Below are 19,317 nucleotides of genomic sequence, written 5' to 3' on the forward strand. Positions count from 1 at the left end.
CCCCTGCTCCCCTTTCTCTCTGTAAGGTGAGAGGGACCCAGGGCTGGCCAGAGCCAGCAGAGTGCCATTAACCCCTACCTGTCCAGAACTCTGAGCTCCTGTGGTCCTTCTCTGAGTGTCCTATGTTGGGGGTGTCAGCCTGGGTGTCAAGGCTGAAGAGGGGAGCCTCCTTGGCCCCTGAAACAAGAACAGAGCATAAGCCACCACCAGCCCCTTTCCCATTTTGCAAGGTGGCTTCCAGAACCTGGGACTCCATGCTGTCTGTGGGGTTCATAGTGTGTTCCTTTCAGCCCATGGGAAGTCATGCCCTTGGATCACTTGATGCAAATGTTCCTCGTTTTCTTCATTACGTGGTGTTGGGTTGGGGAATGGCCTTGCTGGGAGTTGGGGCCTGGCCTGGACCTCGAGGCCGCTGGGGACTTGGCTACCTGAGGGAGATGAGGTTGTTCCCAGGGTTTCCTCATCCCAGGGGCCCTCAGCTTTCCAGGGACTTAGGCAGGCACGGCTTTCCAGGCCAGAGCCATGGACGGTCCCTGGACACTTGCAGCAGCAGGCCCCAGATGCAAGAAAGGGTATTTGTTTCTTAAAGCTTGCAAAGAGTTTCTAAAAGGTGGGGAGGGGATTGGTGAAGGCCTGTCTCATGTTTTCCATTCTGGACGCCGGGGGGACATGTTACTGGGGCCAGACCAACTCCAGGGAGACGACTGGACAAGTTACGAAACATCCAGCAGCATCCACGACTAATTTCTTCCCCCTGTTTGTCCTACCGTGGAGGTCGAGTTAAAAGGCAGCACTTCGGGGGTTGAAAAGCTACCCGCAGGGGTCTGCTCATGAGGGACCCCCCGAGCCTCCACAGCCTTTGTTCCGAGGCAGCTAATAAGCCGACTCCCGCTGGGCGCTTTGCAGCGAGGCCGCTGTTCCCAGTCCCAGCTCAGCCTCCCTGCCTCAGAGGGCTGGCAGATCAGCAAATTACTGTCTCCAGCCCGCAAGAGGGGCAGGTCCGGGTAGGTGTTTCACCCCCAAGGTGTGAGTGGAATCAGCAAATTGTATCAAGAAATATTTCTAGGGATTTACATTCCGTCGGTCAGCGGCCTTCGGGAGGCTGTACTCCGCCTGCAGGGGTGGGGGGCCTCGCGTAGAGCTGGCGGGGGCAGCGGAACCTGGGTGTTTCAGTAGGACCCACTCACTCTGGGCCACTTCTGATGCTGCACATAACCAGGCAGCCCTCCAGCCGTTTGTCTCTTCTGACAGCAGCTGTGGTGATGGTCGCCTCGGCCTACCTGGCCTGCGGCAGCCCTGGCTGGAGGCTGACCGAGCCTCCGAGGAGGTTCACCTGGAGCTGTCCGTCCATCCATCCATCTGTCCCTTGGCCCCTTTAACAGGCCTTGTCCCCTTTGCCAGTGCAGGGAGACCCCACCGTGGACTTCTCTTGGGGTGACCCATGAGACCCAACTCCACTGCCGGGGGATACCCTCACCCCAAGCCCAAGGAGCCTGTCACTATGCACACCCCCTGCCCCCGGGAGGCACATGCTGAGCTTTCCTGTCCTCCATTTGGTGGCCACCTCACCTCCATGGGGTCACGGGGTCCACACAGACAGCCTACTAGGGTCCTGGCAGGCACAGGATATGGGAAGCCCTGTGCCCCTGGGATCAAGCTTGGATCCTGAGGTCCTGACCTTGGTGAGTCAGGGCTAGGGAGCCACAAAGCCAGCATGTTCCTGCCTCTTGGGGCTCCCAGGTGATGTGTCATCGTACCAGGTGTTGACAGGTGGAGAGAGGTGGGCTGAGTGAAGATAGGAAAGGACTATGGGGGGCCGGGGCAGGCCTCGGGTGGACGCCTCTCTGTGGCAGTGACATTTGTACAGAACTAGGCAAGGCCAGCCCATCCTGGGAGCTGAGTGCTGGACCACTGGGGCCTGCAGCCTGGAACTGAGCCCAGAGACTGCAGCATTCAGAGGTCAGGGATCGAGGAGGACCTCGCAAAGGAGATCGGGAAAGTGGAGGCCTGGTCACCCCCAGGAAGAGCTTTTTCTAAGGAAGGAGAGGCCAGCATGTCAGCCACGGCTGGTGGGTCCCACTGAAGCTGAGAACAGAACTGGCAGTGGGGTTTGGCCACGTGGAGGTCCTAGGGGAGCTAATGAGAGCAATGCTGTGGCCAGGGTCAGCAGAGTGCTTCCCTTCTCATATGGTTGAGATTCGTGACTTGTTTAGTAAATAGGCTACGGCAGCCTCTTGAAACAGTGAGGTGGCTAAGCTGCCCCTAGATAGCTGTGCCCTGTGACCAAGACCCTTCCTCCCTCCCTCCCTCTACCCCACCGGGTTCAGCCAACTGACACCAGGGCCCTGTGAGGCAGCATCTGAGCCACCCTTCTGAGTGGGAGCTATGGCAACTGCTGCCTTAGCGGAGTAGGGGTGGGGGCATGTGTCACTCCCAGACCAACTGGCAGATGAAGGCCTTTTGGCACTACAGCTGCCACCTGGGGTGCCTCAGGGCAGGCTCAGCTCACACCCTTGTGGGCCAGCTGCGGCCCAAAGGCCTCCTTGCCTCCATTCCTGTGCCAGGGTGGTCTGCGCGGAGAGGACAGGGGAGATTCCAGACGGATCCTGAAAATAGGCTCCGCCTTCCTCTGTGGCTCCGGCTTCCTCCATGGTGGCCCGAGAGGGGTGTGGTCCTGCTTGTCCGTGGTGTTCCACGCGCCTGCCGCAGCTGCTCACCCCACTCCCTGCCACCCTGGACAAGGTGCCCACAGCCCTGTTCCATTTACTGTTGGGGCAAGTGAGGGACATGGAGGCTCTGCAGCCTCCACCGGGACACTGCAGCCCTCAGGACTCCCAGCAAGCCCCTCCCTCTCAGAGCCTTGGTGTCCTCATCTGTCAAGTGGGATGTGACAATACCCTTCTTGCTGAATGGGCAGGGAGAGAGGAGCTGTTAGGTGAGACTAGGTGGTACTTGGCAGCTGTGGCACGTAGAGACCCCATACAGGCAGCCCCACACCTGGTCCACAGTTCTGTCCTTACTGCAGCAGTGGGCCTGGAGACAGTGGCATTTAGAGAGGACCCCGAAGTCCAAAGAGGGGATGCCAGCCCCAAACTCAGCAGCTCGAAGTAGCAACAGCCTCGGATCCCTCACACCTCGTGGGTTGGCTGGGCAGGTGGACTGGTCTGGGCTGAGTGGTCTAGGATGGTCTTGCTCCCGGGGAAGACCCTTGGCAGACAGCCTCTCCTCTGCCAGCTAGCGGGGCCTCACTAACCGCTGGTGGCCGCAGGGTTCCCAGCCACTCGGTGGACGTGCACTTCAGTCTCTCTCTGTTCCATTTGCTCATGACATGGTGGTCAAAGCAAGTCACAGATTCCAGGGGGACCTCGGGACGAGGAAGTCACACGTGGGGGGATGTGCCGCAGGGCTGGGGGCATGTCCCTCAGCCGTAGTAAAAGCCTGCCATAGTAAGGCTCAGTAAAAGCCTGCCATAGGCGTGGAGGCTTTTACTCTTTTCACTGGGGGAGCAGAAATCAGAACATGGCTCTGATTGTTCTCCGTGTCTGACACAGAGCCCTGTACTCCATCTATGCAGCCCCCACCACCTCTGCACACAGCTCCTCGCGTGGTGCCTGGGGGCCCAGGCTTTTGATAGAGAATCGCATCTGGACCGGGACGTTCTAGTAAGATTGCCAGGGGGCCGCGGCAAGGAGACCAGGAAGGAAAGACAGAAAGAAAAACATGCACAGATCCAGGCTCAGATGATATACAGTCCTCCTCCCGGCTCAGGACCCCTTTGCGGTGTCACCTTTCGGCATGTAACCACTTATTCTGTCAGGGAGGAGAGCCCTCCCGCTCCACCAGGTGACGGCCCTAAATCCTCAGGAGCGACAGCATTCTCCTGCCTGGATTGGGTTTCTGCACAGTGGAATGGAGCTGGCAGCCAGGGTCCCTGTCCCGCCAGCCCTAGGCCTGGAACCCTCCCTGGCAAGCTAACACTGCCCTTGGAGGAAGGACGGTGGGAAGGCAAAGAGAGAGAAGTGGTGGGGGGCAGTGGGCAGGCTATCCTACAGGGCTGTGGCTGCACCCAGGGCAGAAAGGGCCTTGTCACCTACGAGGGGCCCCACTAGGAACCCTTTCCCACGCAAATACAGCTTCTCCACTTGGGTGCCATTGCAGGTGCACCCAAGCCGTGCCCTTCCCTCTCACTTTGCCCCCCAGGAGGTAATACTGTGATTGTCCTGGGATCACAGAGGAGGACGTGGGGACCTACACAAGGAGACACAGGCAACAGAGTCAGGGCTTAGAGTTGGGGGAAGGGGCCAGTTCACCCACAGAGGAAGGAGTCGCTGGGCTCAAGCTTCTGGCCATCATCTGGAGCTAGAACAAGGCACTGGAAGGTGCCGGGCCTCAGCGTTCTCAGCTGTGAAATGGGAACACAGTGGTCTCTGTCACAGGGTAGAGACGACTGATCCAATAACCTGGACAGGGTGCTGAGGGCAGAACCTGATGTGGCCATCAGGAGCCATTAGATTGGAACCTGGTGTGCCACCGAGGCTCCCTGTCTGTTTAAGAAAAGCCTGTGAGCCCAGTAGACAAGCACAGGGCCTGAGAAGCGTCAGACACAACTCCTAAACAAGCTCACGTCTTGAAGCAGCACTGGACCTGTTTCAGTTCCAGGGGTGAGCCAGGGCAGGGTGGGGCAGGCACGGATTCCTGACGTGGAGACAGGAGGAAGCTGAGGGCCATCTGTGCTCAGACCCAGTGTTGAGCCTAGGACAAGCTCCCAGGATCCATCTGGGACAGACGGCTGGACTTGTGAAACACCCCAGGGCCGGGGGCTCGGCCGCGGGGCCAGCGCTTGCCAGAAATGTTCCCAGCTTTTTTGAGTTCATGAGTGGCTGGTGGATACTTAGTGGTTTGACTTTCGGGTTCCTGCCTTCCAAAACAGGAGAGGCAACTTGGCCTGCCTTTTCCTCAGAAGAGCCCACTTTTTACATGGAGGTGACCTGCCCTTTGTCTGGTTGGGGGTCCCCAGTTTTCTTCGAGCTACTGATGTAGAACCCCTGCGTTTAGCTGTGGTTTAGGAAATGCGTTCACGTGAAGTCGCCAAGTTCAAAGGGCTGCCCCTGGAACCTCAGTCAGACTTGCCCTTGCCACCTTCTCGGACGTGCCCTTTCCATGAGGCTGGGCGCCCTGTCCTACCTTCAGTGCCAAGGCCCCAGGCCCACAGGCTGCGTGCTCCAGCCAAGGGCAGCCTGGGGAAGGTATGAGGGATCACTGGGCTTTGTGAAACCTGTCAGCTTGTGTGAAAGCTATCTCCCGCAGGCCCCACCCCCGCCCCCACCCAAAGCACAGGTCACCTGCCTGGTTAATCATCCTGGGCTCTGAGAGCTCCCTGGGGCCCCACAGACCGAGCGTTTTCTGACTTGGAGAGGCAGGAGGCCAACTCCCCGCGCCTCCGATTCTGCTGAACTAACTGAAACCCTAACCTTCGGGCTTCCCCACTAATTTGTGATAAGACCTCGCCAAGAAAAACAGCAGGCTAAAGACCCCTGATTTCTTCATGAATTCCAGAGCACTTGGTTCACTCCGGCAGAGAAGGGGCCCCAGGCAGCCTTGCATACAGAGCCACCTCTGCGTGGGTGAAGGGCTGGGGACGGCCTCTTGGGAACCCACTAAGGAGGACCACCTGCCTGCTCCAGGCAGATTGCTTCCAGCTGGCCAGGACAGAGGAGCAGGCCAAGGGTGGGTCCGAGGCAGTGGCCCAGAGAAGCTGAGCTCGCTCTGCTCACGAGATGTGTGCTGACATGGCAAGATAGGCGGGAGTCTTCATGAAGGAGTGGCTGCCTGGCCCCCTGACCTGAAGATCCTGGGGCCCCTGGATGGGTTTGGGGGAACTACGGCATCCTCAGATCACAGGCGGCGTGTTGAGCGAGGTTGGTGCTCTTCCTGGGCCAGAAGTAGGTTTCCAAAGGGGCCCAGATGCAGTGCAGCAGATGGATGCTGCCCTGTCAGAGTGGGGAAACTGAGGCCCCAGGCGGAGATACACCCACTGCAGGTTCCAGTCGTCCCCCACCCTGCTCCTGCCCCCACCATGGCTGATGTGAGGGAGGTGGCTAGAAGTCCAGAGGGATGCTGGGTGGGACCCCGGTGAAGATCTGGTGGACTGAGGCCAGAGAAAAGGGGATGGCCCATTCATGGCAGGGAGGAATAGTAGTTGATATTTTCCCCCAACATTTTATTTCTGCATTGGCCTGAATAGGAGCTGACTTTAATAGGGGGAAGTGGCGATTTTAAAGCGCCAGCGTGCCTGCCTTCCCATGGAATGTGCCTTTCCTGTGGCTGTGCCCATCTCACTGCTTGGCAGAGAGGTATCTCCTGTGCCCCACTGGCATGGGTGCCAGGTCTGCCCTTCCAGAGGCCCCTCCCAAGTAGCTCCCAGCAGAACACTTGAAGCCCAAAAGCACCTGTGTTGCTTAGTGAGAAAGGGAACACATTTGCCCTGATCCTGACTCTCCAAGCCCTGTCCCTGCCCCCGTGTGAAGGGTTGGCCCTGGGCATGGAGGTCAGCAGTGGGGAGGGGACATGTAAGCCACTTGGTTGGGAGCTTGTGCTATGCCCTTTCCCGAGCCCTGTTAGGTTTGCTTCAACCTCTGAGGTCCTGTGATATATCTGCCCCTGTAGGAGTGGGATAGACATAAGCCAGATTTCAGGAAGGAGCAGCCACAGGGCAGTGGGGCTTTGGAGCAACAGAGGCCTCAAAAGCTCAGCGTCTACAGATATCAGGGACAAGGAGGCAGCTTGGGGAATGTGCCTGGGCCCTGGAGGCAGACACATCAGGGTCTGAATCCCAGCTCAGGGACCCAGGGCAGCGTAAGTCTTCTCTGAGGTTCTGTGTCTTCATCTGTAAAATAGGGACAATCATGGTAGCTATGTGTGGGGCATGGGATGGCACCCAAGGATCGTTCCTCTGAGTTAGGTGTCAGGAACCACCAGGCCTTGTGCAGGAACATGGGGTAGTGACCCTAGAGGGAATCCGACCCCAGACTTGAGGAATAAAGAGGAGGAGGAGGTTGCCTGAGCTTAACAGAATAATGGCTATATTACATGAGGCTCAAAACTGGTCCCAGCAGTTCCACGGCAGGGAGCAGGAGCTGACACCCTGGACTCGCTCTCCTCCCTCCTTGCCTCCTGTCAGGGGTCCAGTTGGCTGGACCCAATCTGAAGCCCTGGGCCAGGAGCTTGTGGACATAACCTGCAGAGATCAGCCTCCTAGGGCAGAGTGAGCCAAGTGGAGAAGGGCTGTGTGCAGAGGGGCGAGCAGACAGCGCCCAGGATTCCACGACAGTGTCAATGTATGATACCGAGCACCTGGCCTGGTGTGGGTTCGTCTTGCATTATGAAGGGGCGGGGGCATGGCCAGGCATTCCTTCCTCTGTGGGCACTGTGGGGCGTGCTATGGAGGCAGAGGGAGCAACTGATAGCCCCTGGGACCGCGCTAGTCAAAGCGCTTCATTTCCATCATATGTGGTGCAAAATCTAAACCTCTTACCCTGCGTGAGGCTCATGTGGCCGCTCCTGGTCACCTCCCAGCCTCATTGCCTCCCTGTTCCCCTTCTCCCTTCCCAGCCACTCTGGCCTTCTCCCTGTCCTTCAGCTCCTTCCAGCATGTTCTTGCCCAGGGTCTTTGCACACATCCCTTCCAGGACTTCTGATGGCTCTGTCCTCCCCTCACACAGGCCTCACCTCTTCTGTCCCCTACACCTCTGGAGCGGCTGCTCGCCCACCCTTCTGCCCTGACTTCTCTGTGGCTCCCTAAGGCTCTTCCTGGCACCTCATAGGGTAAGTCCCACCCCAGATGGATGTGCTCTGAGGCCAGGGCCAGGAATCTTGTTCACAGTGCCATCCCTGACCCGGCGCCAGCCCTCAGGGGACCACAGCCAGCTGAATGCCAACTGGTTAGCTGCTTTTTCTATATTGCTCCTACCCAGCATTTGACTCTAGAACCGGAGGTTGGTTCTTGGTGACAAGAGTTGGGCTGGCTTCCTGCTAATTCTGCAGCCTCTGGCTTGCTAGCCTCCTGCCCACTAGGGTCCAGGTCACTTCCTCTAGGAGGTTCTAAAACACTCTGGCACAGCCCACCAGCAGAACCGGGCCTTGGGAGCGCGAGGGCACAGAGCCTGAGCCCGCTGCATCCTCCCAGAAGCTGGCCTACAGGACGGAGGCTAAGGGTGGCCAGCTGGGCATGGGGTTCTGCAGGCCCAGAGTGTGAGGGGCCAGGAAGTCCCTGAGGGCTCTAGCTGCAGGAGGAGCACCCAGGAGGAGCCGAGGCTGGAGCAGAGCGTCCTCCTCATCCTGGCAGCCCCTCGGCCCCTCAGCACCCCAGAGGGCCGGCCGCAGTGGATGCTGCTGAACCACCAGAAACTTAATCTATTATTACACAGAAACTTCTGTGCAGTCAGGGGTTTGAAGTCCCCAGAAGTGTTTGCCTGATTTGGGGCAGATAGCGGGGTGATTAATGCTCGTGATAAGGTGTTGATTGGTTCTGGGAGCCACTGCAGACACAGGGGCTGTTGTGCACGCAGGGCTGGCAACTGTAGTCACAGAACAATAGCCCATTTATGTAGCATACCCCCACCCCCCGCCTGCCCCAGGCGGGCACAAAGGGCGCTTGGGCCAGGAACCCATGAGCTGGGCTCTCCCAGGGCCGAGGGTCCAGACCTGTTGCACAGAAGCTGCTCAGCAAGGCCTGGGGGCGAGGGCTGGTCTAGCCTAGCTCTTTCTCCCTTGAGCCCCCCGCCACAGGACTAGGGCCACGCTGTGAGCTCGAGCGACTGCCCTGGAGGTGACAAATCTCTGTGCCTCGGTGCTCACACCTATAAAATGGGATAATAAAGTCCCCACATTGTAGCACTGCCAGGTGGATTAAATGAAAGAAGATAGTAAAGTCCTTAAAGTGAGATGTGTTAGCGTTTACTCCACAAATACCGAATGCCTTCCCCAGGTGCCAGGGAGAGCAGTGACAATACAAAACTGATACGAAATTCCAAAGGGATGTCTACCGACTGGAGATGCATAAGGGTTCTGCATCCATGGATTCAACTTCAGCACCCCGGAAAATATTTGGAAAGAAAATTGCTTCTGTGCTGAACATCTGAACTTGTACGGACTTTTTTTCTTGTCATTATTTCCTGAACAATAGAACGTAACAGTGGTGTACGCGGCATTTGTGTTGTATCAGTTATCATAAGTGGTCTGGCGATGGGAGGATGTATGTGGGCTCCATGTCAGTATCACACCATTTTGTATCGGGGACTTGAGCACCTGTGGATTTGGGTATCTGTGGGAGGTCCTCATGGGTGCTGAGGGACGGCTGCACTTCGTTATTTATCTACAGAGTGCTTGGAAGGGAAAACAAAGGCAGGCAGGGCTGGTTCGGGGAAGGGGCCTGTTGTGGATGAGGTTGTGGAGGACCTTACAGTGTCCCCAAAGCAAGGTGAATCTCATGGTCAGGGCTAAAAGCATTGTGGAGAGAGGGTACAGCCACAGCAAAGGCCCTGAAGTGGGGACGGGCCCACAGGCTGGCAGGACAGCAAGGAAGCCTGTGTGCTGAGACCCCGAGAGCTAGGGCACGCGAACCCCTGGCTGGCCCTGCGTGCGGTGTGGTTGGTGCAGATGGCAACAGGGTCACTCTGGCTGCAGAGTCAAGAATGGACCATTGAGGGACTGGCACAGACCTGGCAGACCAGGATGGAGGCTACTGCGCTAGTCCAGGCAGAGGATGGCAGCTGAACCAGGAGAGCGAGGAGGAAGTCGTCGATTCAGGACTGTTTTGAGAGGGACCATTTTAGCTTCTTACGGTTGCTATAATGAATTCCCACAAACTTAGTGGCTTTAAGTGACATATTTATTATCTAACAGCTCTGGAGGTCAGATGTCCAACGTGGGCTACATTCAAGGTGCCAGCAGAGCTGGTTCCCACTAGAAGTTCAAAGGGAGGCCCCGCCTCCCTTAGCTTGCAGCCTTTTCCTACAGCCCCCTTGTCTCTGCTTCTATCCTGCGCTCTTTACCACCTCCCTGCCTCCCTCTTTCTCTTATGGGAAGTACAGGGGTGAACTGGAGGAGCCAGTCAGTAGCAGCGTGGTGGGAAAGTCTGGCAAAGACAGACTGCAGGGGGCCTGGGAGTCCCCAGGAGGTGGGTGGACTTTGTCCCTAGGCATCCAGTGCAGAGGTGAGACTTGTATGGTCACATAGTCTCCCGATCCAGGCCCCATTACCCTGGGGGAGGTGAATTAGGGTATGAACTGCTGCAGGGGCCCGAGAAGGGCTGCCCCTGGGAGACGCAGCGTTCTTCAGTGATGGTGGTTTCAAAGGGCAGAGGAGGAAAGAATGGAGAGATGGGGGACAGACCCTGAAGCCATTTTGGTGGTAGGCCTCTGTGACTGTGGCCAGAAGCAGGGCTGGGCACCAGGCCAGATGGACCAGAGGCTGCCCCCAGCTGAACCAACTACAGGAATGAGAGCCCCGGCCCAGCCTCCTCCCAGCCGCCGCTCTCTGGGAGCCCAGCTTTGCTCATAGAAAAGGAAGGCCCTTGTTGCCCTGCATTGGGAGCAAACACCTCTTTTGGCCTCACAGCTAAACCTCGGACCCAAAGGTCCTCAGGGCCCTGGGGGAAGAGAGGGCAGCCAGGCACCTCTGTTCACGGCAGGGGCTGCATTACCCAGCCTGGCAGAGGGAGGTGGCCCCTAGGTGCAGTCCCCTGTGCCCACTCGAGTGGGTGCTGAATTCCCCAAGGCCTGAGTCAGACCTGGTGCAGCTTCATAAAGCCAAGAGCGGCAGGCGGAATCCAAGTGCCCCACCACCCATGCACCCCACTGTTGCGTGGAGAGAACAATGCCCAAATGCCCTCGTCCCACAGTCGGCATGCCAGACCCCTCGGGAATTCAGGCCTTGGTGAGTCCGGCACATTCCGGCTGTGTGTCAGCAGGAAAGGCCTGGGAAAGGGAGCCAGCACTGCAGGCCGCCCACCACACACCCACTCGGGCACCAGACACAGGGAAGGCGGACACCCAGGGAGGCCATCTCTCAGGGCAGGAGGTGCGGCTCCAGGTTCTCACCCAGGAGAAGGATTTCCTCCCATGTCAGTGTCCCCTTCATTGCTTGAGGCAAGCCCTCTGGAACAGACCCATCTTTTGGAGGACCCTGTGGTCGTGGGGATCAGGTTCCTACAATCACCTCCAGCAGTGTACACAGGAGGGCCTGAGGCCCAAAGAAAGGCGCCTGGAGCAAGGGAGGGGATGGCTGGTCCAGAGCCCCAATCCCCTCCGCCAGCTACCCAGGAGGCTCCTATGGCCCCGTCTCCCAGTGATTCCGGGTGGAAGACAGTGGTGGGAAACTCACTCAGCTAGAGTGTCTGATCATACCGCTGCAGTGGCTGCTCATAGCCTTCACCATCAGGACCACAATTCTGAGGGCCCTTTGGATGAATCCATCTCTTAGAGCTGGATTCTGCGGGAACAGAGAGGAGAGGAGAGGGAGGCCGCCTTGCCGGCACGGGATCAGCGGGGTGTGGCCTGCAAACCATGGGCTCCTGTGTTCCTTCCTCCCCCTTCAGAGGAATGGGAGGAAACCAGGCTTGAGTTCCTGATTTTTTCCCTTTAGAGTTTTTAAATTGTGGAAGAGCCAGGAGTGCCTGCGTGGTGGCCTCTGTTAACTCCATTTGCTCTGAAGCGGGGCTGTGACCAGGCAGTGCCTCTCAGCTTTCTCTTTGGTGGGTGAGGACGATGCTTGGTCTTGCCTCAGGAGAGTTGCTGGTGGCTTTTGTGTGCTCCTGGGCCTCTCCCCAACCCTCACCTTGGCATCTCCCAATATCCAAACCATAGTCCACAAAGCAAGTTGCCCCACGGGTACAGCGAAGACCCTCGGGGCCAGAGTCACTCCCTGAGGGTGCTGAGGCCACCGACTGGGGCCTTCTCTTTCCACACTATTCCTGACGCCTGGGCAGGGCAGGGGACTCCTGGCTTCATTTCTTCCCTCGCCTTTGCTGGGCCATCTTTCAGACCTTGTCTGGTACCTTCTCTCCCTGTGCCAAGGCCTGGAGGTGATGTGGATGCAGCCGGGCAGTGAGGAGCGCGGGCGAACGTTACAGCAGGCGCGAGCGAAGGGGCCCGAGGCACCGGTGCTTCCGACGGGGCCCGAGGGCCGTCTGACCTTTCCGGCCACGGGGCAGCAGTTGCGTGAGCAGGAACAATCGCCCCAGTGTGCAAGGCACAAGCGGCCTTTTCTTCCTCACCGGGCCGGCGCACACAGCTCCCAGCCTGGCTTCCCTTGAACAAACATATTTATTGTGGCCGCCACCGAGGCCTCGCCTTGCAGCCGGAGCCTGGGGGCCTCTGTCCCACCCACTGGGGCCCAGGGAGGGGACCCCTGCCCTGGCGGTCTCCCCTGCCCCATGGGCCTCAGCCCCTTCTTGCCAGAGGCAGGGGTGGCTCTGGTCCCACCCACCCGCTGGGGGCCCAGAAACTCAGGCTCCTGCTGGGAGCTTGTGACCACCCACAGGCAGCAAGCCAGCCAGGATCCTGGGAAGAGGGGGTCTGGGACACAGCCACACCTGAGCCCATCCTCCACCTGGAGCCAGCCCCTGACCTCCTGGAGCCTCAGTTTCCCCCTCTGTAAAATAGGAGGCATCACCCAGCCTCACATGTTTCCAGAGTCCCTCAGCACAGCCCTGGCCCAGCATCTGGGGTCTCAAGAGCAGGGCCCTGAGCTCTGAGATCTACTCCCACCCCCATCACCAGGCCTCTGCCTTCCCTAGTGTTCCTCTGTGTGTCTAGAGGGAAGGGGTGTCCTCCCTTAGCCCTGGCCCCACTCAGGCCTCTCAGCTGCACTCAATGCAGGGGCTCCCCACACTCGCCCTCCTTCGCTGCGGCCCCGACCCTCACTTTCCCACAAACCCTCAGTCTCTTTTGCTCAGCTTCCTTCCAGACAGGCTGGCCTGGGTCCTCCCCACAGCTTGGCTCCCCTGGGCGCTGTCAGGCAGGGACAGCAGCCGTCGGTGGTACCCCTGGTGAGGGGGACTCATTCTAGTTGCAAAGATATGGGTAGAGCATAGGGACCCCAAAGAGTAGTAGGGGACCCCCAGGGTTGCTGCCGGCAGCTCCTAGGGTGACAGTCGGGCACAGAGTGCCCCTTGAGAGGAAGAACGGCCAGGCCTGGGCAGCCCTGGAGGAGCAGCTGGGGACAGGTATGCTGCCCTCTTGGCCTCAGATCTGAAGCTGTAGAGCCTCCTGGAGGACAGAGGCAGTGGAGTGGGGTCTAGCGGGCGGGAGGGGGACTTCAGGCCTTCCTCTCTCTCTCTCTCTCTCCCTCCCCGCCACCTCAGGGCCTTCGCACCTACTGTTCCCCTGCCCTGCCTGGCACAGCACCCTGAGACATGTGCACACACTCCTCTTCCCTGCTTAAGCCTCTTGAGTCTTCAGGCTTCAACCCACGCTTCCCCTGAACATCCTCCTCAGAGCAGTTGCGTGCTCTAAATCAGGACCACCTCGTGGTTCTCCCAGCCCCAGCCTTGCCTTTCTAGTGGTTCTGGCCTCTGATCACGGTGCAGTTTCAGGCCTGTCAGTGCTGGCAGGGGTGATCCTGCTCTGGCCCCAGGGCCTGCAGGTGTCTGTGAGAGGTGCATGGTGGACGTCCGAAGAACAAACGAATGAACCATCCAAAGCACAGGCCAGAGGCAGATTGGGAGGGTCAGGTCCTAAGAGGCCTCAGACTGGAGCCCAGCTGCAGAGCAGGGCAGGGGCGGCCGAAAGGGGCCTGGAAGGCTGGACCTTCCCAGAGGTGATGGGGAGCACCGAGGGCAGAGGCAGGGGAGCAATGGATGGGTTGGATGAGGAAGCTTCACAGCCCCCCGGCCACTGCAGGTCAGGGGAGCACTGTTCCCAGGGCCCTGCAGCCAGCTGTGCTGGGCAAGGCAGGATGGGCCCCTTGGTGATGGGCAGAATGTGGGTAGCAGGGTAGGACGGGGCCCTTGGTTGAGAGCCGGATGTGGGGAGCGGAGCTGTCCAGGCTGATCTCAGGATGCTTGCTGTGGCTGCTGGGTGGGGGATAACAGGAGTCTCCCATGGCCCTGAAGGCCTGAAAAGAAGGAGCAGTCCTCAAAGGTAGCTTCCTGAAGAGGTGAGCCAGGTCTCAGGCACATTCAGTGCCAGCCAGGGAGGTGACAGGTAATCCTGGAAGCTGCTGTGTAGACAGAAGCAAGGACAAGACCACTGCTCCTCCGCCATAAACTGTGTTGGATGGGCCTCCTGCCTTCTCCAGCCTCAGTTTCCTCCACTGTGAAATAGGGATGACCTCCTGTGCTTGGGCCTGGCTGTGGCTTCCCAGGCCCCGGCTGGGACCATCGCAGAGGTGATGTCTCCAGGAGGCCTCTGGGGCAGCAGCATGTTCCAGTGCGACACACGTACCCCAGAGTGGCCTTGTGCCCAGCTGGCTCTGCACGCTGCCCCGGGCTGGTGGGGCAAGCGCCTCAGAGGGCACACTAACAAGAGGCACATGTGCCAGGGAAGCCCTGCCTTGTCATCACCTGTGCCGTGGCTGTCAGCACGCATCTGGCTTACATTGAACTCCCCTGTAAAACGTGTTAAACCTGACAGCAGCACCACAGCAGAACAGGGAGGGACTGTGCATGAGAGCTGGGGAAGGGCCACTCAGGGGGCTCTGCTTGATGGTGACCCCCCGTGAGAAGCCACTTGCCCTGAGGCCCCAGGAGAGTCTGGCCCCTGGATGGCTAGAGATGCCTGGGACCCATGGGGTGGGAGGTGGGGACAGGCTAACAGCAATCGAGGCCCTGCCCGGTTGAGGGTGGGCTATGGCTGCCCCCACCTTGCCTCCCAAGGCCACAAGCTTCTCCCCTTCCTTCAGAGTCCGACCACTGCTTGCTCCTTCCCACCCCTCCTAGGCCAGGGATGCCCGAAGCCACACTCCACTGCATTCAGCCCCGTCCTGAAGTGGCCCTCACCCACCCGTCCACACCCCACAGGTATCCCAGGGTCTGGCCCACCACCCTTTCCCTCCTCACGATTTTCTGGTGAGTGCACTCGAGGAGCACTTGGAGGAGCTGGGGGACGACGTGAGTCCGCTCCGCTGTCACCACCAAGACCATGGCAGGGCAGTTCAAACAGCAGGCATTCATCCTGTCATGGCCCTGGAGGCTGGAGTCCAAGGCCAAGGTGCTGCAGGGCTGGGTCCTCCTGCAGCCTCTCTCCATGGCTTGTAGACATCGCCTTTCCCCATGTTTTCATGGGGCCATCCCTCTGTGTGTGTCCGAGTCACCTTCTCCTCTCATAAGGACCCCAGTTAGGTGGGATTAGGGCTCACCCTTATACCCCCATTCTTCTTTAATTACCTCTTATAAGACCCCATCTCCAGACACAGTCACAGTCAGAGGCAGGAGGATGCGGGTGGGATGACCCCACCCCCTTCCTCCAGTGTGTCTGCAGCCCCTTCCCTGTGTACAAAGGGACAGAGAAGAGAGGGGGCTCCTTGGCCCTCTGGGATGTGGGTGCAGAAGGCCCATGAGCTGCCTGGGGTTGGGGGGTGGTCCTTACAGATACCTTAGATGCCAGAGGGGCTCACTGGGCAGAGCCTACCTGGGAAGGGGCCCAGGCTTCCTGCCTGCCCTTCAGTTTACCCTGTGCTCCCAAATCTGAAGGAAGCCTTTCCTGACCAGCAGTCCAGTGGAGTAGAGGACTGGGACCAGTCGAAACTCCATTCTAAGGCTTAGGGACCTAATGGGATTGAAGGCGACTGAGCTTGGGCCGTATCTGGGATGTGGGGACCACCAGTGGCTGTGAATAGTTGGATCCCTGGAGTGCCGAGGGTCCAGGTCCTAGGCCTTTGGGGAACAGCAGGCATCTGTGGAGTCTGGATTTTTTGGAGTCTTTCTGGGACTTGTGACCAGTGGGCTTGGGAGAGTCTGAGGGGTCTCTGGGGTTACATGGTGGCCTCCATGCCCGGAGAGCAGGTACACTCTGGGGATGGGAGGTGCTAGGTGCCGATGGCCTGAGGAGGGGGCCCTGGAGCTGGACCCTTGAGGGAGTCAATGCCAGGTCATCACCATGGCGGCTTGGTTAGGGCCATCCCTCCCACCCCCGAGTTACACAGCCTGCAAACCCCACCCCAGCCCCTTCCAGGTGTCCCTTGTGATCTCCCGCCACTGATACAGGCATGGCCCGGAGCAAAGGGCGGCTTCCCATTTTGCCTGCGCATCTGCCGCCGGTATGCGGCCGCCCTGGTTGGTTCCTGGCTGGCTGTCATGCGCCATGCGTCTTTGCTGGGCCTGGTGGGGCCTTAGGGTGAAAACTCGGTCAAGATAAGATGCCCATGGCTCAGGGACCCCACAGTCACAGGCGGAGAGTGGTGCGGAGCCTGGGCCTGCCTCAGACTACCCTAAAGTGCCAGCTGAGGGTAGCTGAGGAAGCCCAGTCCCGACCCCCCACTGCCTGCCTTCCCAGGACATCCTGAGTGCCCCAGCCAGGACTCCACACTCGGGACCCCATTATTCCAGGAGGAGGAGCCAGGCGTACCACATTCCATTAGTGGGTCCAGAAGGGATCCCAGCATTAAGGGGCAGCCTTCAGGGTAGGGCAGCAGATTAGGGAGGACTCCCCCAGGAGAGAAGGAGGCAGGCAGGGAAATTCTGGAGGGAGTGTATTCCACAGGGTGAGCAGAGGCTGGATCCCAAGAGCATCTGGACTTGTTCCCAGGGCACCCAGCATGGAAGTGAAGGGGTGCCAGTGGAGAGGGAGAGCCCTGGGCAGCTGCTGCTGTGTGGGTGGACGTCCAGCCGCTGCCCAGCCACCTCTCTGTCCTAGGAACCTGCTCTCCTGGGGCATGTGCACCTCAAGGGGTGCAGCAGGCCCAGACCCACGGGGGCCCCTGGAGGCCTGTGGACACCCGTGAGCTGCAAGGAGTTAATTCCTGGCCTTGTGGGCTGGCAAACTCTGACTCGCAGAGCAATAAAATTCTTGTGTTTTAAAAATCAGTATATTAGCTTAATTTTATAGATTTCAGAAGTGCTACTTGAAAATAAAAGTCTCCTAATTATATTTATGATCCCAACGTGAGTGAATTTGACTCCGTTCACGGCGAAGAAGCTTTGTGTAAAATGCCGGGAAGCCCTTGTGCTGACTCGGCCCTCACAGACCATAAAACACAGCTGGTGGGTCCGAGCCCGGCAGGGATATGGGGTCACAGCAAAGTCCCTATTAACGCCACGTCCACCTCGCCGCCAGGGAGAGTGGGGCTGCGGCAGGGCGCAACCGTCACAGCCCTAACCCTGTGATGCCTACTGTTGTTATCGTGGACATGAGAACGTGAAGCAGTCATAACACAGGAGTGGGTTGGAGACAGGGAAAGGGGTTGGTGCCCCCTGCCCAAGGGAGGCACACGTGGGGGCACAGAATGACACTAGGTCCTCTCAGCTTCATCCAGTTCCTGCCCCAGGCAGGGCCCTGGGCCTGGGCTGCAGGGATTCAAGGGAGAACCACACCCTCCTCCACTGCTGGGAGGGGCCTAGCCTGGCCTAGACTGCTGGCCCCAGGAGCCTGGGCCTGTGGTCAGGGCAGGAAATGGAGAAGATGAACGAGGAAAGGAGAAACTGCTCCAAATGGTGGGGAGGGAGGAGAGACTAGGGCAGAAGTGAGCCCCTGGCCCGGGGAGTGGGGTCTAAAGTGTGGGGGCACAGTGGGTTCCTTAGCCCAGGGGGAGGCAGGGTCTGGAGTGTGGGCACAGTGGGTTCCTTGGCCCAGGGGAGGCTGGGTCTGGAGTATGGGGGCACAGCAGGTTCCTTGGCCATGGGGGTGGGCAGACGTGTTGTCATGAGGCCGGGAGATCAAGGAAGGAGGTGACATTTGTGCCAAGCAAGGAAAGAGGCAGAAGATCCTTCTTCCAGGCTAAGTGCCATGTGAGAATGCAGCGGGTCAGGGCCACTGGCAGCAGCGTGCGTGACAAGGGAATCTCAGGCTTCTGCTCACCTCTGCTGAGGGCAGAGACCCTGGCCAGAGCCATGGCCAACCTCCCCCTACTCCCAGCCAAGCCTAGAGCAGAGTGCCCTTAGAGGCTGGAGGAGGCCAAGTTAGCCTGTCCCATCCCTCCTGGGCCCCAGAGTCGCCAGGAGATGCAGGGGTTAGCCTGGAGAGGGGCCTGTGTGGCCCCTGGGTGTTCAGCGGTGGGGAGATGTCTGCTTTTCCTGGGAGCCCCACAGCCGGACCAGGCTGTCCTCCCAGCAGAACGTGGGCTGCAGCACTGGCCGCGCAGACAGACCCCGAGGGGATCGTCCTCCTGCCGCCCGGGCCTCGGCACACCAGCCTTCCGTAGACACTCAGCAGGCCAAAGAGAGGGCTATCATCAGACGCTGGCCCCAGGCCTGCCCTGTTGTTGCGGGTGCAGTGGGGTGCCTGCGGCTAGGTGGGTGGGCGAGGTGCAGGCTGTCACTCACCAGCAGGGTTGGGACTTGGGGGACCCTGGTACAGGTGGAGTCCAGGAGTCTGCAGAGGATGGCTCGAGCTCTGCTACCACCATGCTGCTTGGAAAGAGGACTGACTTCCCTGCTGCCTCTGCCTCCCTGTGAAGTGGGACTGACATCCCCCATCCTGGGGTGGCCTTAAGGGTGTGCAGTGCGTCTGGCACAGGCAGGTACCCCACATGGTTACCCAGCATGTCTGGGAGGGCCAGGGTCACAGCAGGGTCCCCACCCACCCAGGCTGGTCAGACTTGGCCACTGGCCACGAGTGGCACCGACCCAACTCCTGTGTGAGGTACTGAGAGCCCATCACACAGATGGACCAACCAAGGCCACAGATGATAGGTGGCAGGCCCGAGATTGCCCAAGGTCACATGGTAACACATTTGCGCCCAGGAGTTCTGGCGCCCGGCAGTGAGCTGTTTCTGCCCTATCTGTGGTTCCCAACCATTTGGATGTCACAGCCCCATCAAAGGCCCACTACATATTCCCCTACCCCCAAAGGTGAATGGACATAGGTGGCCAACATTTTTATTATGCAAAAAAGGACATTTCATAGAACAACATTACTCTAATGAAATGCCACCATTTCATTCTAGAAAGGCTGAGGACTCCATCTCAGACCAGGGGCTGATGGTGTCCTGGTTTTTTAAGAACTTATTCTTACTCTGCCCCAGACTCTGTCAGCCCAGCCATGGCTCCCATCCACGGCAGTGGGCCAGCGGAGCTCCAGGAGCTGACGTGCTCCGTCTTAAGGGGGGTCAGCTGCTCCGAGGACTGCCGGCCCTGTCGGTATGGTGTCCTTGCCTGGTTGG

General features: G+C 59.1%; 1 protein-coding gene across 9 annotated transcripts in view; it reads left to right on the top strand.

The window, feature by feature from the left end:
* Positions 1-19,317, top strand: part of KCNQ1 (potassium voltage-gated channel subfamily Q member 1) — a 400,925-nt gene that overhangs the window by 271,673 nt on the left and 109,935 nt on the right. For 2 of the 9 annotated variants that reach the window (XM_074012888.1, XM_074012892.1), the window contains exons 12-13: positions 7,722-7,824; positions 8,987-9,196. The exons of the other annotated variants lie outside the window; for them this stretch is intronic. In XM_074012888.1, the coding sequence (XP_073868989.1) occupies positions 7,722-7,782 (61 nt within the window). In that variant the 3' untranslated portion in view covers positions 7,783-7,824; positions 8,987-9,196. Of the gene's footprint in view, positions 1-7,721; positions 7,825-8,986; positions 9,197-19,317 lie in introns of those variants that run through there. 9 annotated transcript variants of the gene reach the window in all.

Source organism: Macaca fascicularis, chromosome 14 (genome assembly GCF_037993035.2).
Source record: "Macaca fascicularis isolate 582-1 chromosome 14, T2T-MFA8v1.1".
In the NCBI taxonomy this organism is placed as follows: Eukaryota; Metazoa; Chordata; class Mammalia; order Primates; family Cercopithecidae; genus Macaca; species Macaca fascicularis.